Here is a 23,339-nt window from a genome sequence, read left to right as displayed (position 1 = left end):
TTTACATCCTGCTAGTCTATTATTACCCCTGTCACATTTATGCTTCTTCAAAGGAATTTTGAAAGGCTGGAATTTCAGCCCCTGATTGGCTTATATAATCAAATTTTCCAGCCTGAAGACTGGGCCGTGTTCACCTTGCTCTGATTTGAGCTCTTATACGATGACAATAGATAATTGATTTTTGCAAATGAAAAGTACTGGACCCCAGGGGCTGCATCAGGTGCCTGCAGGGTTCTGGTGGCCTACAGTGAACAATGGGTTTCTCCATTGATCTTTTGTAGCACTGAGATTGAATTCTAAATACTGAAGAATGTAAGGAATAAGTGGACTGATATGGCCAGAAACCGGAGGATTGCAATCTTACTCTCTTTCTATACTTCCTCTCCATAAACAAGCTTATCATCACTGTCCCCTGAAAACTGCGTCTGTCTCCTTCTTCCGTCTTGATGATGGTGATTTTTTTATCGTGGATTCAACACGCCCATTCTCCTCTGTTTGCTGACAGTGATTATCATTTAATTGACCCTTCACTGCAAAGCTTACTCTCATTGTGTGTATCATGGAGGGAGAGCAAAATAGGGTAGGCAAAATGAGGTCTTTCCCACAGGGATCAATAAAGGTGCCATTATCCAAATGAACAGCGATGATATATTACTAATGTTATTTAGTATTTTTATAATGTCCCAGTCATTCAACTGATTTTATTTGTTGCTGATTTGTTATGTTTACCAATTCCTGTCTTGTCTTGTATTGAATTCCTGTTTGTCTTGTCCCCCTGCGGCTGCAGAATGAGAATTTACACATTCATCTGAATACATGGGACTATAGATCTTGAAACTTGAAAGTAACCATCATGGTTTTATAGTCAATTTGTTTCAAAATAGCTATGCTCAAAACCAAACTCTTTCAAGATGGAATATACGACTGGACATTCAAGAATAAAAACGTAAAGTTAAAAAAGATATATCTCTTATACGGGTAGAAACTACAATCAATGCCCTCGACATTTTTTGCTTAGTCTTTTATTTCCACTTTGGTGTCTTGCAGGGAAACCTGTTTGGGCTACAACAGAGGGCTGAAAGAGAGGATAGGAAAGACATGATAGCAGCGGGCTGGGAGCTGGGAGATTTCTGACCAAATGTCAGCCACCCACATTTCTTCACATACTCTGCGGTCGTAGAGCAGACAGATACGAAGGGAGAGGCGGAGCTGATTGGGGGGCTCGTCACCACTTTGTACCTCCATGTCAGGCGTAACTGTTCCTATGGAAAGTTTCCAAAGGTGTCCTCATACATTCCACACTAACACTTCCTCCCACACAGGAACGTATGATAGATGCTCACATCCATATGTTTGCTACCTGCCCACAGTGGATTTACCTGCCAGGATGAGGGGGAAAGATGCAAAGAATTTTTGGTTTTTATGTAAATTTGTGTGTGTGTGCATTCTTGTATGCATGCAGTTTTATTTCAGAGGTTATTTAAAATAAATAAATAAATAAATAAATAAAGAACAAGTATCCTTTGAGGGGGGGGTTATACCTCATTAACTGGATGACACAGAGAATTTAACCTAAAGTCAGATGTATGTGTGTGAATCTGTGAATGCAATCTAAAAAGAAAAAATTCCAAAAGTGTTGTATTTCGTTTGGTTATTTATGGTTAAGGTTTGGGTTGCGTTAGCGGTTAAGGTCGTCATGTTGGTGTTAGTTTTCCCCATAGAAATAAATGGAGAGTCCCCACAAAGATATAATTACACAGCTGTGTGTGTGTGTGCAAGTGTGTGTGTGCGAATGTGTGTGCGTGTGCATGTGCGCGAGTGTGCATGTATGTGTGTGTGCGTGTGCATATGCTCCTGTGCGTGCGTTTAAGTGCATGTGTGCGCATTCATGTGTGTGCATGCGTGCATGTATGTGTGTGTGCGTGTGCATGTGTACATGCTCCTGTGCGTGCAAGTGCATGTGTACGCATTTATGTGTGTGCATGTGTGCATGCGCATGTGTGTGCTTGCATGTGTGTGTGCATGCGTGCATGTATGCTTGAGTCTTAGCCATCTGTAGAAAAAGTCTGGTATTTCAGAAGGGAGTGTTTGTTGGGCTCTTCCTTGTTTCGTTATTACTCACTCCATTTTTTCTTTCTATACAATTCATCTGTAATCTATAACAGTTTTTTACCCTGGCCTGTCACGGCAGTGAACACTGTCATATATCTTCCCTGTTCCTATTAGTAAACATTCTGCATCTCACTGCCGTGACAAGTTTTTAAATTTCCCTCAACACGGCTATCTTACAACATTCTCTTCAGCTGCATTAAATTCAAAGATGTGTGTGCACTGCATTTACTGAACATAAAGCAATGAATCGTGTGTTTAATTCATCACCAGAATGCAGAGTTCAGAGAGCACTCATGAAAAAAAAATAACAAACACAAAGGTGCAAAGGTGAATCTGAACATTCATTTGACTCAGCAGCCGAAATATTACAAATTTGCTTCCTTACCTTTTACATACACTGCCTGGCCAAAAAAGGTCACACATTTAAAGTTTTCGTAAGACCACCTTTATCTTATTTCCACATATTTATGCAACATTTTTTTTCCATCTAGATTACATTAATTGCATTAATTTCTCACAGAAATCTTGCATTAATGATATTAATGATAGTTTAACCACTCCGTAAGGTCTTCTTCAGCACATCCTAAAGACTTTCAGTGGGGTTAAGGTCAAGACTCTTTGGCCAAATCATGTGTGAAAATGATTCTTCATATTCCTGAACTACTCTTTCACAATTCCAGCCCGATAAATCTTGGCATTCTCGTCCTGAAATGTGCCCACGTCATTAAGAAAGAAAAAAATCCAGTGATGGGATAGCCTGGCCATTCAGTAGATTTGGATACTCAGCTGACTTCACCTTATCGCTGCATAACATTACTGAGCTGTAATAATAATCAAATCATTGGTTCTTGAGTACTTGCTGAGTTGAACTCAAACAGTCACCTTTATTTTTGGCCAGGCAGTGTATTATTTTACAATTCCTGAAAAGGGTATATTTAAACTTCAAAGACCTTTGTGCTACAAAAACCATAGGTAAAGCACCCTAAAACTTTCAAATGCTTCAAGTTATAGTTTGGTTTGCTAGAAAATGAATGAAGGTTATTTTGTTGGAGTTTGTGTACTGTTCCTTTGTTTCTTTTGCTAGCCGTAAATTGATTTTACAGTTAAGTATTCATTGGAAAATCTAGAATGTGAGCACACAGACCAGTACTGCCAGCACTAAGTAAAAGCTACACCAAAGGGCTTTTCATCACCTGACATATTAAATTACATTGGGGTTAAGGGTAACGTTTCTCAGAATATGATTCAGATTCACAGGAATGTTCTGGACTTCAGGCACTATCCTGTGAACAAACTTAATAAGCTACCCAGAGTGACTGTGAGCACAGAATAATGACTAATTTACCAATATTGCAACATCAGTTACTTGTCATTTCGTTTTAGAGTAATTTTTTCCGCTCTTATTCATGTTTCACTGGGTAATATGCATTTCACACATAATATAACACTAAACATCTAGTAATATAAACCATTAAATGGTAACGCTTTACAGTAACCGCACCTTCATAATGCCTTTATAATGCATTCATAGAACATTGATATCAGCATGTAAGTATACCTTAACATCCTAACATACCTTAACTCTGCTTTATCATGCATTAATAACAAACATTATACAATTATGTTTGTTATCATATAATATTTCTTATTGATGTATATTAAATAAAATATTATATTTATGTAGATTAACAATTAATGCGTAACTAATTATTATGCAGGTAAATTAGGAGAACATCATGCTATATGAAGGATCGGAATTCCTATACACCTGTGCTTCTGCGTTTACAAATGGATGGATGGATGGATGGATGGATGGATGGATGGATGGATGGAGCTACCTAATATGAAGTTCCCGGGATTCTTTAAGTGATTTCTGTTACATTCTTGAAGCTGAAGCATCAGTGTTCCATATTAAACCTCCTCTCGTTCCAGCTGCCATGCAGAGCCTGTGAGAATGAAGGGGAATGTGGAAGCTGTTGCCCTGCAGGCCAGCGAGCAGGACACTTGCAGGCCAGCTGTCGGTGGCCAGCTGATCTGATGCACAGTCTATGTGCCCATGAGGCAGGTGGCTGGCACCCCTTCAGTAGGTGGCACCCCAGTCGGCCCAGCACTGAACAGCACCATACAAACGCAAAGCTGCGTACTGTAATTCTCAAAGGACTATGCTCTGAATGGTATGAAGAGACATCCTCTTTAAGTAACCCTCATCATATGGGATGAGCTCAAACACATTCTCCTTGCCAGCAGGCATTCCATCCATGTTTGTGGACAGGATGATTGGAGCGGAGACCTTAATTAAGAGGTTACGGGCATCTCTTCAGAGTGCAGAAGCTATTCTTCACAAAACCATACTGCCCTGAACACCAGCCAGTTATGTGACATCCAAATGCAGAATCATGCAATAGAGTTCAGTGCCAGCGGTTTAGCATAGGAACTGTATTGAGAATGAACCAAAAGCAGAGAAGAGGATGTTTGGCACTTGAAGTTCTAGTATTTATTCTATATAGGTATAATTATTCATAAAATTCAACAACAGCCCTGGGTATCATGTAGCTATCATATGTTGGTTGGCTTTTCACAAGTATAAATCAAAATTGTATTTTGACTTTGGTTCTCATGAATACCTACTTGTGGGTAAATATGGATTCAATTTAATAATAATGATACCGCAACATGTTTTACCATTTAAAACTGCATTTCTAAAACTGCATTTTGCAGCTTTGCAAGTACAGTTCATCCTTCAGCTGATTACTTTACCTTGTATGATAAACATCCAGAGTAAAAATTACTCCTTTGTTAAGTGTCTTTTCTTCCTAAAGTCAAAACAAAACAAAACAGTCTTTGAAACTCCATCAAGTACAATTGACAAGTATAGATATGGTGACACCAAGTGGTCAGTAAGATTATCACGCCGTACAGAATGCAAACGTTTCCCTTTACAAGTTTACTGCACGTTTTATTTCGCACATACTGTACTACTGTAACTGTAACACTGTACTACTGTATAAGTGAACTATTTCATCCCCCAATCCTGGATGAGTGATGCAACACTGATTCCCACTGGTTCTTAAACAGTTTATTAAAACACTATGCACATTTCAGAAGGGTTATCATAAAATCTACATTTAGAATAAAAATTAAGGCTGTGCAATTAATCGAATTTTTAATTTCTGCTCTAAACGATCACAAAAACAATGTAATAGACCAAAAACGATTATTTTTAGAATTATTTTGCCACATCACGCTCTACAATAATCTTACTTTGCCTTGCGCTCCTAATGACACGCGCACGCGCACTTCCGCCCCTTAGGAACATTAAACTCACGAGTGTATTCTGACGGTGCTGTAAAAAATTAGCGCGAGTAAAAATGGCAGAAGGAGGAGAGGAGCAGCAGCAGCGTTTAGTCAGCAAGAACGGTAACGTTCGTTCAGTGGTGTGGGAACACTTTGGATTCATAGACAGACGTGGATCAAAAACATATTATGTGCAAGCTTTGTTACTCGGTGGCGTCTGCACCACTGGGCAACACGATGATTCTCTTTATCCACCTAAAGTTCAACCACCGAATTATTTACAACCAACTAATACAGAAATAGAAAAGGCAGTGTAGCAAAACCGCATCGACGTCCTCCTTCGCAACACAATCGTCAATAAAAGACGAACTCCATATCCGTCTAGCTCAGAGAAGTACAAGAAAATTACAGATATCGTGACTTAGTTTTTGGCCAAAGACATGTGCCCAACATGGATAGTTGAGAAACCAGGGTTCAAGCACATAGTGCATACTTTGCTATACCATCACGCCACTTTTTCACCCGAGTTACAAGCAATGTCGTGCAGGAGTGGTTAACGAGGTGTCCAAAGCAGACTATTTCGTGATCACAGCTGACTTATGGTCCAGCCGCACAACGGAGCCATATATTAGCCTAACTGTACATTACATTGACACCGAATTCAATTTGAACACAAAACGTCTTCAAACAATGTATTCCGAAGGACCACACGGGGCTAAACATTGCTCAAGGACTTGGGGAATCTCTGGCGGCAAGTCTTAATAACTGGTATTACCTTTCTAATTTGTATTTATTCATTGTATTTTATTTATATTGTAATCAATTTTTATATTTTTCATATTTTATATATTTTGTGTTTTATTTTAATTTAGTATTCTATTTGTTTTCAAGAGATTGGGGAACTGAACTACATTGCTGATTTTATTTACTTACGTTTACTAATTTACTCGATATTTGAAAATTATAGTTTCAGTTATTTTAAGGGACAGTTTAACAGGAAGATATCAAGGAAAATGTCATGTTTGCTCTGCTTCATTAAATCGAATGTGTTTCCAGAGTCAATGAGTAATCGTGTTAAATAATTGTGATTTCAATATTGACCAAAATAATCGTGATTACGATTTTTCCATAATCAAGCAGCCTTACTAAAGATATAAATGTTTCAAACAAATTTTATAAAAGCATTATAAACAACCAGTGGTACTTTTGAAAACGCACACTGATGAGAGCATAATGCTGAAACGTTTGAATGTAACTGATAAAATAACATAAACCATCAGAGTTCATAATAGAGTCCGAATGAAAGCCCAAGCCCAGCCCGTTTCCGAGACCATCAGACTGAACCGAACTCGACCGAAATTTAAAATTCGAAACCGAGAAACGTGAAACTGAAAGCGCAGACGAGCAAATTAGCGCAAAAAAGACTAACCCGGTGAGCGCAAAAAGGGTTACTTGCGCATTTTAAACAAATCATGCATAAAACACTAAACTGAACCCGAGGCTGAACATAAAAATCTGACCGGCTGAACGGGACCCGTCGGGGCTCAGGTCTGGTCCAGGCAAGAGACTACCTAAATGCAATGGATTAAAGCAACAAATTAACTGGAGAGACACTAGATCTCTTTGGTCTATTACAGTAATGTGTAGCATGCATTAGGCACTATGAATGTCCTGCAAAAATGACATGAAATCCTTCCAGAAGACACTCATATGTATGTGGTGTGACAGTGCTTTAGGTGCCTGTTCTAAGAAGCCTGGTCATTGAGATAATCTGTGTTTTATTTTGGTTTTTATCATAAGTCCACCTGGGGTATGTATCTCAAAGCCAGATCTCTTGCTTAGCTGGATAACTTGCTGGATTTACCATACACCAGGTTAAATAAACTTCATCTTTGTTCACTTACATTTAGCCCAGACCACATTAAATCCAACAAGTTAACTGGCTTAACGATAACTCCAGCTTTGTGAGGCGGGATCCAGCTGAATTATATCACTTGAGGTGCAGCCTGTTTGTACTGAAATATAATGACACTGTCACTGAAAAGTTTGCATGTGAGCTGCCACACTGTATAAAATGAGATAGCTTTGCTTTTCATCCAAAATTATTCTTTGAACATTTCATTGTTCATTATGGTTCTTCATGTGACAAAATCAGTAAAACTCAGTTGACGTTAATGAAAGTATGAACTGAACTGTGTAGTTTTTCTCTATGTCTTGCCGCTATTAAAATGCAACATTACAGTTTCATGAATACATTTTTTTCACTTGCGTTTTGTGAGGAAACTTATGCAAGCAGAAGCCAGGTTTTAGTACCAGTAACCCAACAGAAATCTGACAAATATTTACACTGTTGGTGATTTTTCACCAGTACACAAGGTGATTTCTTGTCTGACTTAAAACAAAACTGATTTTTCATTAAACACACACAGAGATGGATAGTTCAGGTTCAGAAAATAAAAATCTAAACCAAGATTTTGTTTCAGTTAACCAGTTGAACATTCTGTGACTCTTTTACTGGCCCAGGTTGGGGTCAGGGTCGGGTGTAGAGATGGGTGATCCATGCAGTCAAGTTTATATACATTTGTGAAAGAATGGGTTGTTATGAAGAACTCAGTGAATTAAAGCGTGATACTGTCATAGGATGCCACCTTTGCAATAAGTCAGTTTGTGAAATTTCATCCCAGCAAGATCACGGTCAACTGTGAGTAGTATTATTGCGAAGTGGAAGCATTTAGGAACAACAGAAATTCATTCATGAAGTGGCAGACCATGTGAAGTAACAGAGTGGATTCGCTGAGTGTTGAAGCATATAGTGCGTAAAAGTCAACGCTCTGTTAACTCAATAACTGCAGAGTTCCAAACTTCTTCTGGCATTAACCCCAGCACAAAAAGTGTGCTCCAGGAGTTTCATGGAATGGGCTTCCATGGCCAAGCAGCTGCATGCAAGCCTCATATCACCAAGCACAATTCTAAGTGTCAGATGGAGTGGTGTAAGGCACACCACCACTGGACTTTGGAGCAGTGGAAACGTGTTCTGTGTAGTGACATCACGCTTCTCTGTCTGGAAGCCTGATGGTCTGGGTCTGGCAGACCCTGGAGAACATTACCTGCCTGACCGCATTGTGCCAACTGTAAAGTTTGCTAGAGAAGGAATAATGGTAGGGAGTTGTTTTTCAGGGCTTGGGCTAGGCCCCATAGTTCTAGTGAAAGGAATTCTTAGCGCTTCAGTATGCCAAGACATTTTGGACAATTCTATGCTTCCGACTTTGTGGAAACAGTTTGGGGAAGGACCTTTTCTTGTGTTCCAGCATGACTGCGCCCCAGTGTAGAAAGGAACATAAAGGTACATAATTGGGTGTGGACGAACTTGACTGGCCTGCAGAGTCCTGAACTCAACCCCACTGAGCACCTTTGGGATGAACTAGAATGGAGATTGTGAGCCAGGCCTTCATGTCCAACATAGGTGCCTGACCTCAGAGATGCTATTCTGGATGAATAGGCAAAAATTCCCACGGACACACTCCAAAATTTTGTGAAAAGCTTTCCCAGAAGAATGGCAGTTCTTACAAATCCAAAGGGGAGGAGAAGGGGCAACTCCATATTGATGCCTATGGATTTGGACTGGAAACTCTGATATTTATTAGTGCAGGGGTGGCCAATCTTACCCAGAAAGGGCAGCTGTGTGTGCAGGTTTTCGCTGCGACTCATTAAATAGACTACTAATTAGAGGACTGATTGGCTGAAGAGTCCTGCATACACACGGCCCTTTGCGGATAAGACTGCCCACCCCTGCATTAGTGGGTGAGTGTGTGCCCTACAATGAACTGACATGTTGTCCAGGGTATTCTTTATCCTGTGCCCACTGGGTTTGGCTGCAGGGTCCCTGGGACACTACGATAGGTTAGGGTTAGGAAGACTTATGAATTAAAAAACAGCATAAAATAAGTTAAAAGGTAGGATGTGCCTTGTCTCTTTGTCCACAGACAACCAAACAATGCATTAATCTTGGGATTTTGAACACCATAATCAACTAAGTACTAACTAATGTGAAATATTCAAACTTCACATAGCTTGTCGAGGTACCTGTCAGGAAGCGAGCTGATATAATACTGCATGCATTAAACCTAATGCCTATGCTGGCTGCAGAATGAGACCATGTGGTGGGTGGTATTTTATTATACAGACGTGATAAAAACAAAAATAGTATGGCAGGTGAGATGCAAACTCAGTCCACTGGAAATGAACAAGCTGCTCGAACAGTAACATTTTTTGTGGAGAACCTTATGTACTACGTGTGCAGAAGTTAGTACTTTTGTTATATAGGCAAATCCATAATATCATATATGTATTATATAGGTAAAATACCTCAGAACTCTTACAGGGACACCATAGAATAGAGTATCACTGGGGATGAAGGAAATCCGTAAAGCACTAAACTGACTTAACTGGCACAATGATTCACTCAATAGGTGTCCATGCAGGTTGAAGTGTATTTTTGGATATAGGAGAGCTCTGTTATAAAATGTAAAAATCAGCTCATCAATCCTCATGCTGTTTGACATTACACCATGCAAACACTTTTCGGTTTGTCAATGTTGTAAAGTTTGCTGTTAAAATAAATTCTCACGGAATTCTCTCACAGGAAAGCAAAATTCATTCAAAAGTGTAAACATTCTAGTTTAATGCTTTTGCTTAAGAGTTCTGACAAATGTCGCAAACACTTCAAAATTAAAATGTAGTCACTGATCATTTAATGATCGGTGGATTGTATAAACCAACGTTTTATTTTACAAAACATCTTAAAATAACCTCATAGAGGAACAATATATTACACTCAAAATGAAATTGGGTACAGGGACAATGTTTAAGATTGTTCTGTTTGTTTTTCTATTGTTTGTTTGATTTTTTTTATTTATGTATCAAAATTATAAGTGCCTTCAACAATACCATGAGAGCTGTCAGCCTGCAGTCATACAAATATTTACACCACAAAACTGAGAAACATGGTTCACTTTCAACATCAGTTTACACTTGGTTCTGTCTTTTTCAGACTGCTTTGTTTTGTCTGACAAAACAAATTGACCCTGAAAAATAAAACATTAAAAAAGACACAGAAGGGATAAATGACTATTTACACCACGGTTGAGAGACATAGAGCTCACACGTCCACTTTTGGCTCCGCTTGAGTCCCACTGCTTTTTCCCTTCCCGATTTCTTTTCCTTGAAAGTCTATAAGAATGTTTCAAACTCAAGTATGGCATTGTTATCGTACAGTCACCCCTTTCACTTCCTACTTTCGCTTAACACTACACCTGTCATAGGGGCAGTTTTACAGCGGCAGACATTCAAGGAAAAAAGAGGTTCGGGAAACATTCACCAGATGTCAAGAGAAACTGTAAACGATCAACTTATAGAATGGCTTATAGCACTTTTTTTTTTCAAAATAAACAAGGCAGAGTAGCAAAGAGGGATAAAATTAAGTAAACCGTTAAAACAAGACAGTCAAGCTTGAAGCAGTTATGAGTAATTGACAAATACAAAGTCAAGTATGAAAATAAGATTTGATTTTAATTCCTTTTTTTGACTGCATCATCTTAAAAGACATTTTGGCACAGATTCATGTTTAAAACAATATGTCTGTGAAAACCATCACTGGGAGTGACCGTTCTTCTTTCCGTCACTTCTCTTAGTTATGCAAGTTCATCTCCCAGCATTGTTAAGTCTTTAAATATTTATAATATTTACAAGGCTCTCACACTCCCCTTACATCATTAACCTTTACGAAAAAAGTATTTGTCTCAACTACCCCCTGTTGAGCTATAATGTGTAAACTGTACAACTCCAGAACCTTCCGTGTGTCCCTGGGGTAGGAACTATGAGGAACAAGAGTGCCATCTCTCCGAAAGCAGTAGTAGGTTAATACATGGGAAACCAGTAGTAAAAATGAAGATGACTGGCTGGCTGGGTATGAATGGCCACAATTTCCTCCCATGACATAATCTTTCCCAGTATCACCATATGGCATACAAACATGGCAGATCTCTGTAGCTTCCACCTCACTGCCATCTGCCTCGATTCATAAATCTTCTAGTCCTTGTTTCTGTCTTTTCCCTCCATCATAGTGCAATGGTTGATCCGATCCATATGTAGGAAAAAAAATAAAAAATCACGATCTTTTCAATGAGAATAAAATCCACCCTTTTAGCTGTTCTCAGACTTCGAGTTGTTTCCCCCTTTGATGCGTCTTTGGAACCCCTTCGCATGAAGTGCCCGGCCCTCAGACACGTAGAGCAGAGATGATCAGAAAATTGATCACTTCGCTATAGCCTGGCTTGGCCTCCCAGGAAAGGTGGAGATGTGGAGCAGCGTTGGAGTGGTGCAGGGCAGGTCGGCTGACAGTGTAAACAAAGGAATCAAATAACGCCTAACCCAACACCCAGCTTTTGCTTTCCAGCTACTTGGGAAATGAAGGGCCTCTGGAGAACCGGTTGCTGCTACACAGAGGCGATAACAATCATCAGATGGGGCGAGATGCTGGAGATGCTGCTGAGCAGGTCTGGAGCCAAACGAGACAGGTGACTCTCTGAAAACTCACAAGGCGGGAAGATCTGCAGCACGTAGGCCGGCTGGGAAGCAAAGGGAGCGTGTCACGGAGTGGGTATGAGACAGGCACACGGGTCATTATTTCATCCATAGTAAACCACAGGCCAGTCTGACTCATGCAAATTGATAACAATACACCACGTTACCTGGTTAGAGCCTGGATTTGGGACGTTGATGATGCCAGCAGCTTGCTTGGCCTGCAGGTAGGTAATGAAGCCGCCCTTGAGGGCATGCGTCTGGTTCAAGACATCCTCCTGGTCACGTCCACAAGGAAGAGCCAGCAGGAGGCAGTAGTCACTCTCCACCTGAACAATTAATACATTAAAAATACTACATGACCGGCTGCTATTATTTCAGACACTATCAGTGGGGTAACAACAGGATGATTCTTTGCAATTATAATATTTAGCAAAACATTATAAAAATTGTACATTTTAAGTTTCACGTACTAGCAAAGACAAAAAGATAAAGGGGCTGAGAGCAGCAGATTATTTTAGCATGTGTTAGCTAAGTCACTGAAGATGCAAAGAGTTGGGTATTGCAGTCACCATCATCCGGCGAGTGACTCCCTCCAGCTGTGAGGCCTCCAGTCTCATCCTCTGCACTATACGCAGCAGAGGCCCCCCCTCCGGTGGGGGCAGAGAGCGGTGTGCAAGCACGTTGTTGCCTGAGACAAAGTGCAGTTGGACAGCGGCTGTATCGTTCTTGAGGGCCAAGTGACCCTGCCACACAATGGGGTACTTCTACTCGGGAAAATATTTAAAGGGAAAAAAAAATCAGTCAACTGCATAACTACTACAGTAATGCGTCTCATTATGACAGCGATACGTCCTGAGAAATGTGCCATTCGGTAATTTCAACAGCACGCAAGCATCATTAAGTGTACTTAGATAAACCTAGATGGTATGACCTATTAGTTTAAAAACCTAAACCATTAACATTGCTGTTTATTATCATTATCAAGTATCATGTACTGCACATGACTGTATGTGCTAAACTTTTATATAACTGGCAGCGCAACAGATATGAGAGTAATGTGTTAAACTATGTCATTACAATGGCTACAACATTACTAAGTGATAAGGAATTTTTCAGTACCGTTATACATTCTCATGGGACTACCATCATTATGAGGTCCGTTGATGAATGAAATTTTGATATACGGTACATAACTATATTTTTCTTTACCGTGACAAGAACAGTTACATAGCTGCTACATGTTAGAGATCTATAGAATTTGCTCATAAATGTGTGATAAAAGCTCCCTGGGTTAGGACTGAGCGCAGCCCCAATCCTGACCAGGATAAACTTTTGGAAGATAAATACGGTTGTCGCAAAAGTATTGTTAAAGGTACTAGCAACAGATCGTCTTCTGTCTCTTGTTCTTTCATCCTTTACATTTTACTCACCTTCAGCAGCTGCACCATGTCCATAGTGCGGTTTGCTGTGTGCTCCAGCTTGCCTTCATCCCGCATCTGGCCGGAGCCAGACGACGGCAGGTGAGATGGTAGGAAGGACACAGAGCCCTTCGTCACGGATGTTTGTACTGAATCCAATTTGTGAGAGATTGGAACGGGAGAGGCGTATGACGGTGAGCCTGCATCACCTTGTGCTCGGGAGAGGTCAATAGTGCCTGTGTGCCGATGATGTGAACCTTCTGCTTTGAGGTCTCCCACAGCTCCTGATGGTACCTGAGGAGTTTTGCTCCTGTGACTGTGCTCGCCATCCTGAGAATGAAGACAAAACCAATCAAAATTTAGTAATAATATTAAATAAAAAAACTGATGTTACACGCATACATAACTTAGTACAATTATGCAGGACCTGGTAGCGGTAACTACAGTAACCTAAACAGACTACCAAGAATTATATCAAGCTGTATCTGACAGAAACATTAAAGGTATTCAAAGCTCACATTAAATGAACTCTCCATTCTGCTCTGACTCTCTCACCTGTGAGGGGGTGATGCTGCGGGGAGGCAGATTGATTCCCATGGCAGAGGGACCAGCATACTGAGAGTGAAACCCCCGCATGTCTCGGTACACTGCAGAGTATTCTGGGAATGTGCTGGCAGCCCCTCCGTGCAGAAGCTGCACCCCCGGGTTGGACACCATGACAGGCACAGTGGGATGTACCCCCAAGATCCTGCCTTCAGCATGCGGAGACTGTGGCACTTTCACATCTGTGGTTTTTGTGGAGTCCTTTCCTGCCTGTGTCACACCTTTTCCAACAGGTGGGGCTTTGGAAGCGGAGGATGAAGAAATGTTGCTAGAGGAAGATGAGCAGCCAGTTTCTGGGGTACGGGCTTGGCGTGCCTCTGTGGATGCATGTTCTCCAAGCTGGTGGTGCATTAGTATCCTTACATCTCTGGATGGTAGGCCATACAAGCTTGCTCCATGGTGTAGTCCACAGTAGTCACTTGGCATCACCATAACATCTGACTGCACCTGAGGTGCAGATGGCCTACGCAGTCCCTGATGAAAGTGTCTGACATCTTCCTCTGATGTCCCACTGCTGCCCCCGGTGCAGCCGGTGTGGGACTGCAGCACCATGTCTCTGATGCCTGCAGGCTGAGGCGTGCTTGAGCGCTGCTGGTTCCCCGAACGTGGAGAGGCTAGAGTCTCCGAACGCATCCCATAGCCTATTCCAGACAGAGGAGGAGTGTTCAACCTCACATCACTCTGAGAGAGGTGGCTCAGAGAAACAGACTGAGTGACACTATGAGGAGGCATAATGACTGACTGCTCCGGGTGATGTACAAACTGGGATATAGCTGACATGCCCGGGCCAAGGACCACAGAAGTGCCAATGGGGGACACAGAGCTACTCGGAGGGCAGACTTTGGAAAATGGAGATGGTGAATGGCCCGATGTTCGGGGTGAGTGAGGCTCTTGTTTCAAGTGCGGCACAGTTCTGTCGGTAGGTGTCCCAGGACTTGAACCCATGTGGTTCCCAGACAGAGAGGGGTGGTGGGGACTCATCACAGGGCTCAAGTTAGAGGACTGAGGTTTACCTGAGTCAACCTTGAGGGGTATTGGATCAGTTACCATCCCTTTTTTAATATTCTGCTGTTGCTGCAACATAGCCTGATTGTAGATCAAAACTTGCGAGCTGCTAACAGACTGTGAGTGCATCTTCACAGTGCCAGCTGGAGGCCCAGTATGATATGGTAATTCTGACTTGTCTGATCCAGGATTCTCCTGTTTAATGGTAGAAATGACAGGCTGAGTGTTGTAAGACTGACCAGCTAAAACACTGTGGCTATATGCAGTGGCCGTTTGTGAAGCCTTTGGGGTGGGGGGCTGGGAAGGAGTGAGTGGCTCCTGCTTAATCTGGGGTTTAGACACAGATTGTTGGAACTCAATATCAACTGCACTGGCTGGTGGGATCTGGCTAATCTTTGCACTTATACGCTGACGCCCCTCAGTCTTCTGTCCAGAGTAGCTCAGTACCACTACGCCCTCAGAGGTGTTCACCCTCAGCCCAGGGCTGGCACCTGTGCTGTAGGCTGCACTCTCTACCATAGCTCGTCCTCCACGACTTCCTTCTTCGCCCATAGCTAGCCCATGATACCTGTTCTCACTGATGCCAGATCGATACTTTTGCTTCGGCAGTGACATCCCCGAGTTACGACTGCTCAAAGAAATACGTGGTGCCTCCTCCGAATCAAAGGGGATTGGAATGCGGCTTATAACTGAGGTACCTGTTGAGGATATTACAGAATTGACCATTTTCTCACTATAAGCTTGCTGGACCTCAGGTGGCGGTGGAAGGGACGACTGCTGGTGTACAGGATGGGGGGTGACAGTTGAAGGCCTTTCATCAGGTATGCAGGGCTTGACAGTTATCAGCTCACAAGAATTATCATTCTCTGACATCCGTGGATCCCTCATGGAGGTTGTAAGAAGTGCGCTTGGAGCTGAATTATTTGAGGCTGATACATACTTAGGTTCCATAAGGATTTTGCGCAAGGTGCTAGCACTAGGGTCAATGTCCGACGCTTTAGTATCAGGTGGTAAGGTGGAGTTTCCAGGAGGTGGTACTCCTGCTGTGGCTGTAGATGTAGAGAGACCCGTAACAGGGAGTTGAGGTGCAGATGGAGCAAGGACTCTGCCATCCTCAGAATGATTCTGCCAGTCTTGGGGGGACACAGGGAGCTTGCAAGTACGTGTAGGGGAGAACTTCAGACTAGTTGGAGAAGGTGTGAGTGATGCTGTATCTGAAGGTTGCTGCTGCAGCTTGCTGGTTGAATGAAAAGCAGATTCTTGGGGTTCTGGTTGCTCAACTGCAGGCTGTTCTGCTTCCTTAGGAGTATTCACAGCTTCAACAGTTACACGTACAACTTCCTGTTTACAGGAGGCCGCTGTAGTGACAATAGCTGCTGTAGAGGCTGACCCAACTTTGGGTTTCAGAGTCTGTGGGTCTTCAGGGATGGACTCTGGAATTTTTACTGGTGTATGTTCTGGTTCTAAAACTGCCTCCTCTGTCACATCCCCCTTCCTGTTGGTCTGAGTTCTACGGCTTTTAGACTTCTTTTGAGGCTTGGCTCTAACTTTACTACCTTTCCTGGGAGTGCCTGGTTGAGGAGACCCATCCTGCGTAGAGGCCTCACCGGCAGCGGATTCTGAAACTTTAGAATCTGGAATCAATCCTCTGTCTGTGTCCATAATGTTACTGATAACCACGTCTGTCTCTGGTTCCATGCACTCACTGGTACTGGGGATTGCCAGTGGCTCTGGGGTAGGGACAAGAGTTGCATAAGTAGGTGGGGCTGTGAATCCATCTGCATCAGCAGTAATTGAATAAATGGCAGCTTCAAGTTCAGTCTCACTAGAAGGATTCGCAGGCTTCTCTTCCTCAACCTCGTTTTCTGGCTCCACCGTTACCGGTGATATCAAGGTTGGTGGTTCTGTTTGAGGTTCCTTGTAAATTGGAAGGGGTGGCTCCACACTGAGTTTAGCAATATTCTCTACTGCCCTCTCCAGTTCCATCTGACGGGCTAGCAATGCAGCTGCCGGATCAGCAGGAGGCTCAGGGTCTGACAACACCTCTTCCTTCTTTTCAGAACTGAGCTCTGATGCCTTGATGACAGGAGGCGTCAGTGAATCTTCTTTCGCAGATGCACCTGACTTGGTCTTTTTTAGAGAGGTGTCAAAAGATTCAGACTCCTCTTCACCAGAACGCAGCACACCTTTCACATCATCTACACTCAAACGGATCTCAAGGTTCTTCAAGCTCAGGGAATTATCCTCTATTGCCATCTTAGTGTTGCGTGTCAGTCTCGCCGCTTTTGTTTTTCCACTTTTCTCAGCTGGAGGCCGCTTTTCTGTGACTGACGTTTCCAATTTATCACCAGCTTTTTCTTCATCTAGTTTCCTTTCCGTTAGATCTGGAATATCACTGTCTTTCTCTCCTTTTTCCATTGTCATATCTTGTATCTCATTTCCTATGAGTTTCCCACACTGCTCAAGCAATTCCTCCTTTGACTTAGCTGTGGAATCTAAAATACCAGCAGCATCACCCCCTGAGCGCTCCATCTGTGGACCTGTATTCTCAGGTGTCTTGTCTGCTTTGACCCCCTTCCGACCTTGTACAGAGCTAGCAGGTGGGGATCCTTGGGTAAGCTGCACTTTCTGTGTACGGGGTGAACGCCACCCCTCAGTAACTTTGGCAACTTCACCGCTGCTACAAAGGTCTTTGCTGTCAGTTTCTTCTCCCTCTGATGTTTTCGGTGGCTCTCCCTTCACCGGTGACATATCTTCTCCTCGCCGACGTGTTTTGGGAGGGCGTCCTCGCCGGGGTGGGGCAGCTAATGTATCCTGAGAAGGCTGCTGCTGCTGTACTAGCTCTCTTTCAGCACACCGCTTGCGAGTAGGACGAGGGGATTCTGTAACTTCCTTACTTGACTGCTGAGGAGTCTCATCTTCTACAGGGGTTGCATAAACAGACCTTACATTTCTGCGCCGAGTCCTGCCATGTAGCAAGCTCACCTCATAACTTTGATCTGTGTCTGGAGCATGGATCGGGGATTTAGCTGTGTTTTTAGAATCAGTGGCTGGTTTGAAAGCCTCTCCTCGAGGAGAAGATGCCCGTTTAAGCTTCTCTCTGTCAATCCGCTCACTCTTGCGGATGGCTGGTTTCTCAGCACCAGCTGTTTGGACCAGAGAAGGTGTTGGTGCAGAGATTGGCTTAGCTCGTTTGTTCTTGGGTTGTTTTCGAGGTGGCAGCACTGGCTCAACCTCAGTTTCAGAGACCAGCAATTGAACCTCCTGCGACTCTTCCATTTTCTGGGGAATATTACTGTCTATTTGATCACATTTTTCTGACAAGGCCTCTTCTTTAGTAGTATCTGTGTTTTCCTCAGATTTAGGGGAAACAGGAATTGGAAACTCCGTAGGGTGGGGCTCTGGCTCTAAACTGCTAAGCGAGGCACCAGGAGTAGGAGGTTTAACATCCAGGTAAGAGGACTGTTCTATAGTAGCTGTATTTTTTACTTGATTCTTGGATTCACACAACTCTTCCTTAGAATGCATTTTAACGTCTGCCTCAGAGGAAATGGCCTCAAGGGTTACAACGCTGCTAGGGCCAGGTGGCGGTATCTCTGCCACAGGCAGTGAAGGAGGCAAGTAAACATCAGCAACAGACGCACCTTTTTCTTCTTTAGCAGAAATACTCTGTACCATGGGTTTATCCTGGGGTAGTGTCATATCTCGAGGTACTGAAGTGGGATGTGAAACTGCAACTCCTGCACTAGGACTGATGGGTTTAACGTCTGGATCCACTGTCAGCTCAGGCACTTTTGGCGATGACCGTGACTGTTCCTGCTCACATTCTTGCAACTTTTCCCTCTCATGCCCATCAGCACTATTCATTTTCTCTATCTCTTTGGGCCGCAGGTCCCTTTCTTTCTGTTGCTGTAACTCTAAAAAACGGCTATGAAAGAGTACCATGGGTTCTTGCAGGAGGTCGGATCCACCTGTTCCAGGTTGTGCCTCAGTAGAACTTTGCCTCCCAGCATATCTACTAATGTTAAGTTCTGTGTCTGGATCCTTGCGTTCAAGATGTTGCAAGCGCCTTGAGTCCTGCTCAAAAATAGAGCTGTGGAGAAAGCGAGAGGCAAACAGCTCCTGTCGTTCATGTTCTTCTGGCTTAGGTTCTTCTTTCTTGTCATCAAGCTTGCCGTCTGAGTCAGTACGGATTTTCTTTTTCTTCATGTACCAGGAGGGAATAGGCCTTGGGGCAGACTCCACCTTTTCTTTATCTTTGGTGCTTCGGAAGCTGGCGAAGCGAGAGTCACGATCCAGGAATGACCAGTTATCCTCTCGGGACGAGGACAATGACTTTGCTCGTTCCAGCAATGCTTTAGTATCTGGTGTTATAGTCTGATCCAGTGCAAAGGAATAAAATTTGTTCCTCTCTAGGGAGCCAGACAGCTTGAGGTCTGACAACCTATCTTCACGTTCCCTAAGAAGGAAAGAGAGAGATGTAGAGGGCTTGGGGGAGTGGTGCTTGTTCTCACTGTCCTCATCAGAGTCTGACTGTACTTCTCCAGGCTCCAGTTCACGCACAAGGCGCTTGCGGATGCCTTCACGTTTCACAATGCTGCTTGGGAAACTCATGTCAAGTCGTAATGGGTCCTGTTTCACCCTGCTCTCCCAGCGCTGCTCCTCCTCACACCCCAGAGACACAACTTTCACTTTAGACAATTCAGTATGGGACGACCGTCCCCGATTACTAGTCGAATCAAAGCTATACTTCAGTATATCCATGTGTGAGTAGACTTCTAATTTAGGTGAGTCTTTGGCCTCTTTTATAGAAACCAGTCGAGGTGATTCTGCAGTATTGTCTTCCTCTTGGTAGGAAAAGTGCCTTAACCCTGGCATCGAGGAAGTGTTTTTTTCAGAATCCTCACTCACTTGCCGAGAACTTCTATAGTTTCTTTCCCTTTTAACATTCATATCAAAATCAAGAATCTCCATCTTTTTACGTTTGTTAGGTGGAGAGTCATCCGTAACATCCTGAGGTGGCTTTCCCACCTCATGCACTAAGCTTCTCCGATCAAAATCCTCAGAGTCTGCGCCATGTGGATTTTCAGGTTTATCCGACTTGTCATGCTCCTGCAGCTGCTGCCGGAGCCTTCGGTTCTGCTCCATTTGTTTGCGGCAGCTTTGAGAGTGATCAATGTCCACAGAAAGACGTTCATCAGCCTCCCCAGTACCTTTTTCCTGCACCAAAGACTGGTCAACTAGATCAAGGAAGTTTGGTTGCTCCTGTTCCTCTATATCATCTTGATCCAAACTCACGTCATCAGGAAACATCTGGGTGATGTGACTTTGATTCTTTAGGATGATCCCTGTCTTTCTTCCTGGAAAATCAACCAGATCAGTGCTCTCCTCTGCCGGTTCCCCCAGTCGAGCCTGCAGGTTAAGGCTAAGCCCCAAGCCTAGAGGCATTCCTTCTGTGTCCAGCTCTTCTTTTGGGCTACAGACAGTAACCAGCCGTTCTGATTTACCTTTGCGATGCTCCCTCTTATGTGCTTCCTTTCGAAAGATCTTCCTATCAGCTTCCACTTCTTTTGCCACAATGCTGTCACATGATTTCTTCAGTCCCAGTCTGCCCTCTTCTTCCTCCTGGATCCCCCTTTTCAATTTTTCTATTTTTCCAGCAGAATCTCCAAAACGTCTCTTCCGAGCAGCTAGTCTGTCTACTTCAATAGATGAGTTAGTGCCATCAAACCCTGGTTCAGGTTTCATGTGCTTTTTAGGTTTTACCTTGCCTTCCCTGTCTACCACTTCTACCTGGCTTGCCAAACTCTTTTCCTTGGAGACTTTGCACTGCTTGGGAAGTTCTCCCTTCTGAATATCCTGCCGTGAAGTTAGTCCTTTTTGGTCAATGGAAGATGGAAGGGGAGGAGGAGAGCGCACACTGTCATTCTCACCCTTCAGACGCAGCTTTTCCCCTGCAGCCTGCTCCAGCAGTTTTCCTTCCTTCTCTTTGACCCGTGTGAGCTGCACCACACAAGGTGGAAGATCAAGGCGCCCTTTTCCAGCAGTGTCCTTCTCTTTAACAGTCACCTTACCACCTTTGCATCGAGGACCTGTCTCTGGACTGGTCTCCTGATCTGGTTCTGGGTCCGTCTCAGATGAGGGGAGACTGGGGGACGGCACCTTCAGCTTCCTTAACTTCTGCTTCTCCCCCTTCTCACCTTTCTCTGCTTTTTCCTTACGCACAGCCCGTTTATCCTTCTCGCCCCCGGTGGCACGTTCTAACTCAAATAACTGCCGTTCTTTTTCCAGCTTCTCATTCTTGCTGTACCAGTCAGGCCGTGCTTTATCGGGTTTCTCGTAGCGGGGAGGTGACAGTGAGCTGCAGCTTCCGCTTCTCTCAGAGGAGCGGCTATAGATGCGGCGCTCAGAGTCGCTGGGCAGACGCTCAGACGGGGATGGAGAAGCGGCAGGGCTAGCAGCACGGCGGGGATGTGAGGGGCTCTGGCTGCGTTCAATAGTCCGTCGGCTATGGTCACGCTCACGGTCTGTTTCAAAACGTTCCCTCTCACGCTCTCTCTCCCGTTGGAGGTAACTGTATTTCCGAATGTCCTGCTCATAGGGGTCACGGTAATCCCTGTACTCCCGAGGGTCATCATAGTAACGTGGGTCATAATAGTCCCCCTGGTACGGGTCCCATTCTGTGTAGAACTCCCGACTCCTGGCAGGGTATTTGCGGCGCGGGTCTTCAGTGTAGGTGCCTGGAGCACGTACATTTTCATAGTATGCCCGCTCTGCTGAAAATTCATGGTAAGGTGGTCTACGCTCATCTCTGTAAAGACACAGACCAGATAAGAACATAAGAACATAAGAAATTTAGAAACGAGAGGAGGCCATTCGGCCCATCAAGCTCGTTTGGGGAGAACTTAACTCAGAGTTGTTAAAATCTTATCTAGCTCTGATTTAAAGGAACCCAGGGTTTTTAGCTTGCACTACATGAACAGGTAGACTATTCCATACTCTAACTACACGCTGTGTTAAGAAGTGTTTTCTCAAATGCAGTTTAAAATGCTCTCCCGCTAATTTCCACCTATGGCCATAAGTTCTAGTAATTAAACTTAACACTGGCAAAAGACATGTTCAATAATGGAGCCGCTGTTTTCCAATGTAACAACTTTGAATACATTCATGCAATACAACCCTTCACAACCAATAAATAGAATATGGAGGGATGGGTCAAAGAACACTAAAGTACTATCGAAAAAACATGAAAATGACATTTTTTGTCACTATTTTAAATTGATCATGAGATTCATTGAAAATATAGGAATTAAAAAATATCAAATCCAATTCACTTTTCAATTTTCCAGCAATACTGCACATCACATAAGCTACACACCTTCGTTCAGATAAGATTTCATAGAAGTCTCGGATATCCTGCCCAGACGCCTGCATTGAGCGATAAAAAGCCATTTGGCTCTCTTGATTGGCAAAATCCACCTAGAGACAGACAACAGTGATATCATTGCATATCTCAAAATCTTTTAACAAGACAGTTTAAAAACAATTAACAACATAAATGCAACATGTTTCTCAAAACCCAAGAAATGAATTAGTCCAGTCAAACATATATTTTCCCATCCATCCATCTTCCAACCACTAATCCTGGTCACAGTTGTGAGGGGCATAGAGCCTACACAGGAAGCTTAGGGCACAAGGCTGAGCTCCATCGCCATTCACTGCAGGGCACATAGACACACACACACACCCATTTAGAAACACCAGTTAGCCCACTTCGCACATGTTTAGACTACAAGTGGAAACCCACATTTTATAAGAGAACATGCAAACTCCACACAATCTTGGAGGTGCGAGGAGGCATCAGAGCGACTCACTGAGCCACCATGCCACTGATTTCACAAAATAAATCATTTTCTTACCTTAATTTTGTTTCCCCCGATTTTCCAGCCCTTGGTTTCCTTGACAGCAGCCTGCGCATACTCAATATTATTATACAGAATCAAGGCCATTCCTTTCAGTCTGTCAAACACAACCTGGGGGAAGCACAAACAGAATGAAACAGGTGAGCCAAGAAACAAGTACAAAAAGGGCAGCGTGCGTCAAGGTGCTATCGATATTTTATTCCTACACTTCAGTGGAGATGCACCAAGCAAAGGAGTGTTCTGATTACCTTGACTACATGTCCGTATCGACAGAAGTGGCGTGTGAGGTACTGCTCTGTGATATTAGAAGATAGGCCATCTAGCCACACGCATGTTGTGGGCATGCTCTTCCCAAAGCCCAGCTACACAAGCAGGAGGCAATGTTAGCATTTCCAGCAATACT

General features: G+C 43.4%; 1 protein-coding gene across 3 annotated transcripts in view; it reads right to left on the bottom strand.

Moving 5' to 3' along the window:
* Positions 1 to 10,058: 10,058 nt before the first annotated feature.
* Positions 10,059 to 23,339, bottom strand: part of spen (spen family transcriptional repressor) — a 37,031-nt gene continuing 23,750 nt past the window's right edge. For all 3 annotated transcript variants that reach the window (XM_048983666.1, XM_048983667.1, XM_048983668.1), the window contains exons 8-15: positions 23,185 to 23,298; positions 22,934 to 23,047; positions 22,393 to 22,493; positions 13,962 to 21,825; positions 13,419 to 13,736; positions 12,558 to 12,752; positions 12,156 to 12,314; positions 10,059 to 12,032 (exon numbers count right to left, since the gene is read on the bottom strand). In XM_048983666.1, coding sequence (XP_048839623.1) covers positions 11,901 to 12,032; positions 12,156 to 12,314; positions 12,558 to 12,752; positions 13,419 to 13,736; positions 13,962 to 21,825; positions 22,393 to 22,493; positions 22,934 to 23,047; positions 23,185 to 23,298 — 8,997 coding nt within the window. In that variant the 3' untranslated portion in view covers positions 10,059 to 11,900. The remainder of the gene's footprint in view (positions 12,033 to 12,155; positions 12,315 to 12,557; positions 12,753 to 13,418; positions 13,737 to 13,961; positions 21,826 to 22,392; positions 22,494 to 22,933; positions 23,048 to 23,184; positions 23,299 to 23,339) is intronic.

This window comes from Brienomyrus brachyistius, chromosome 18 (genome assembly GCF_023856365.1).
Source record: "Brienomyrus brachyistius isolate T26 chromosome 18, BBRACH_0.4, whole genome shotgun sequence".
Taxonomy (NCBI): Eukaryota; Metazoa; Chordata; class Actinopteri; order Osteoglossiformes; family Mormyridae; genus Brienomyrus; species Brienomyrus brachyistius.
This window is presented reverse-complemented; position numbering and strand designations above follow the sequence as displayed.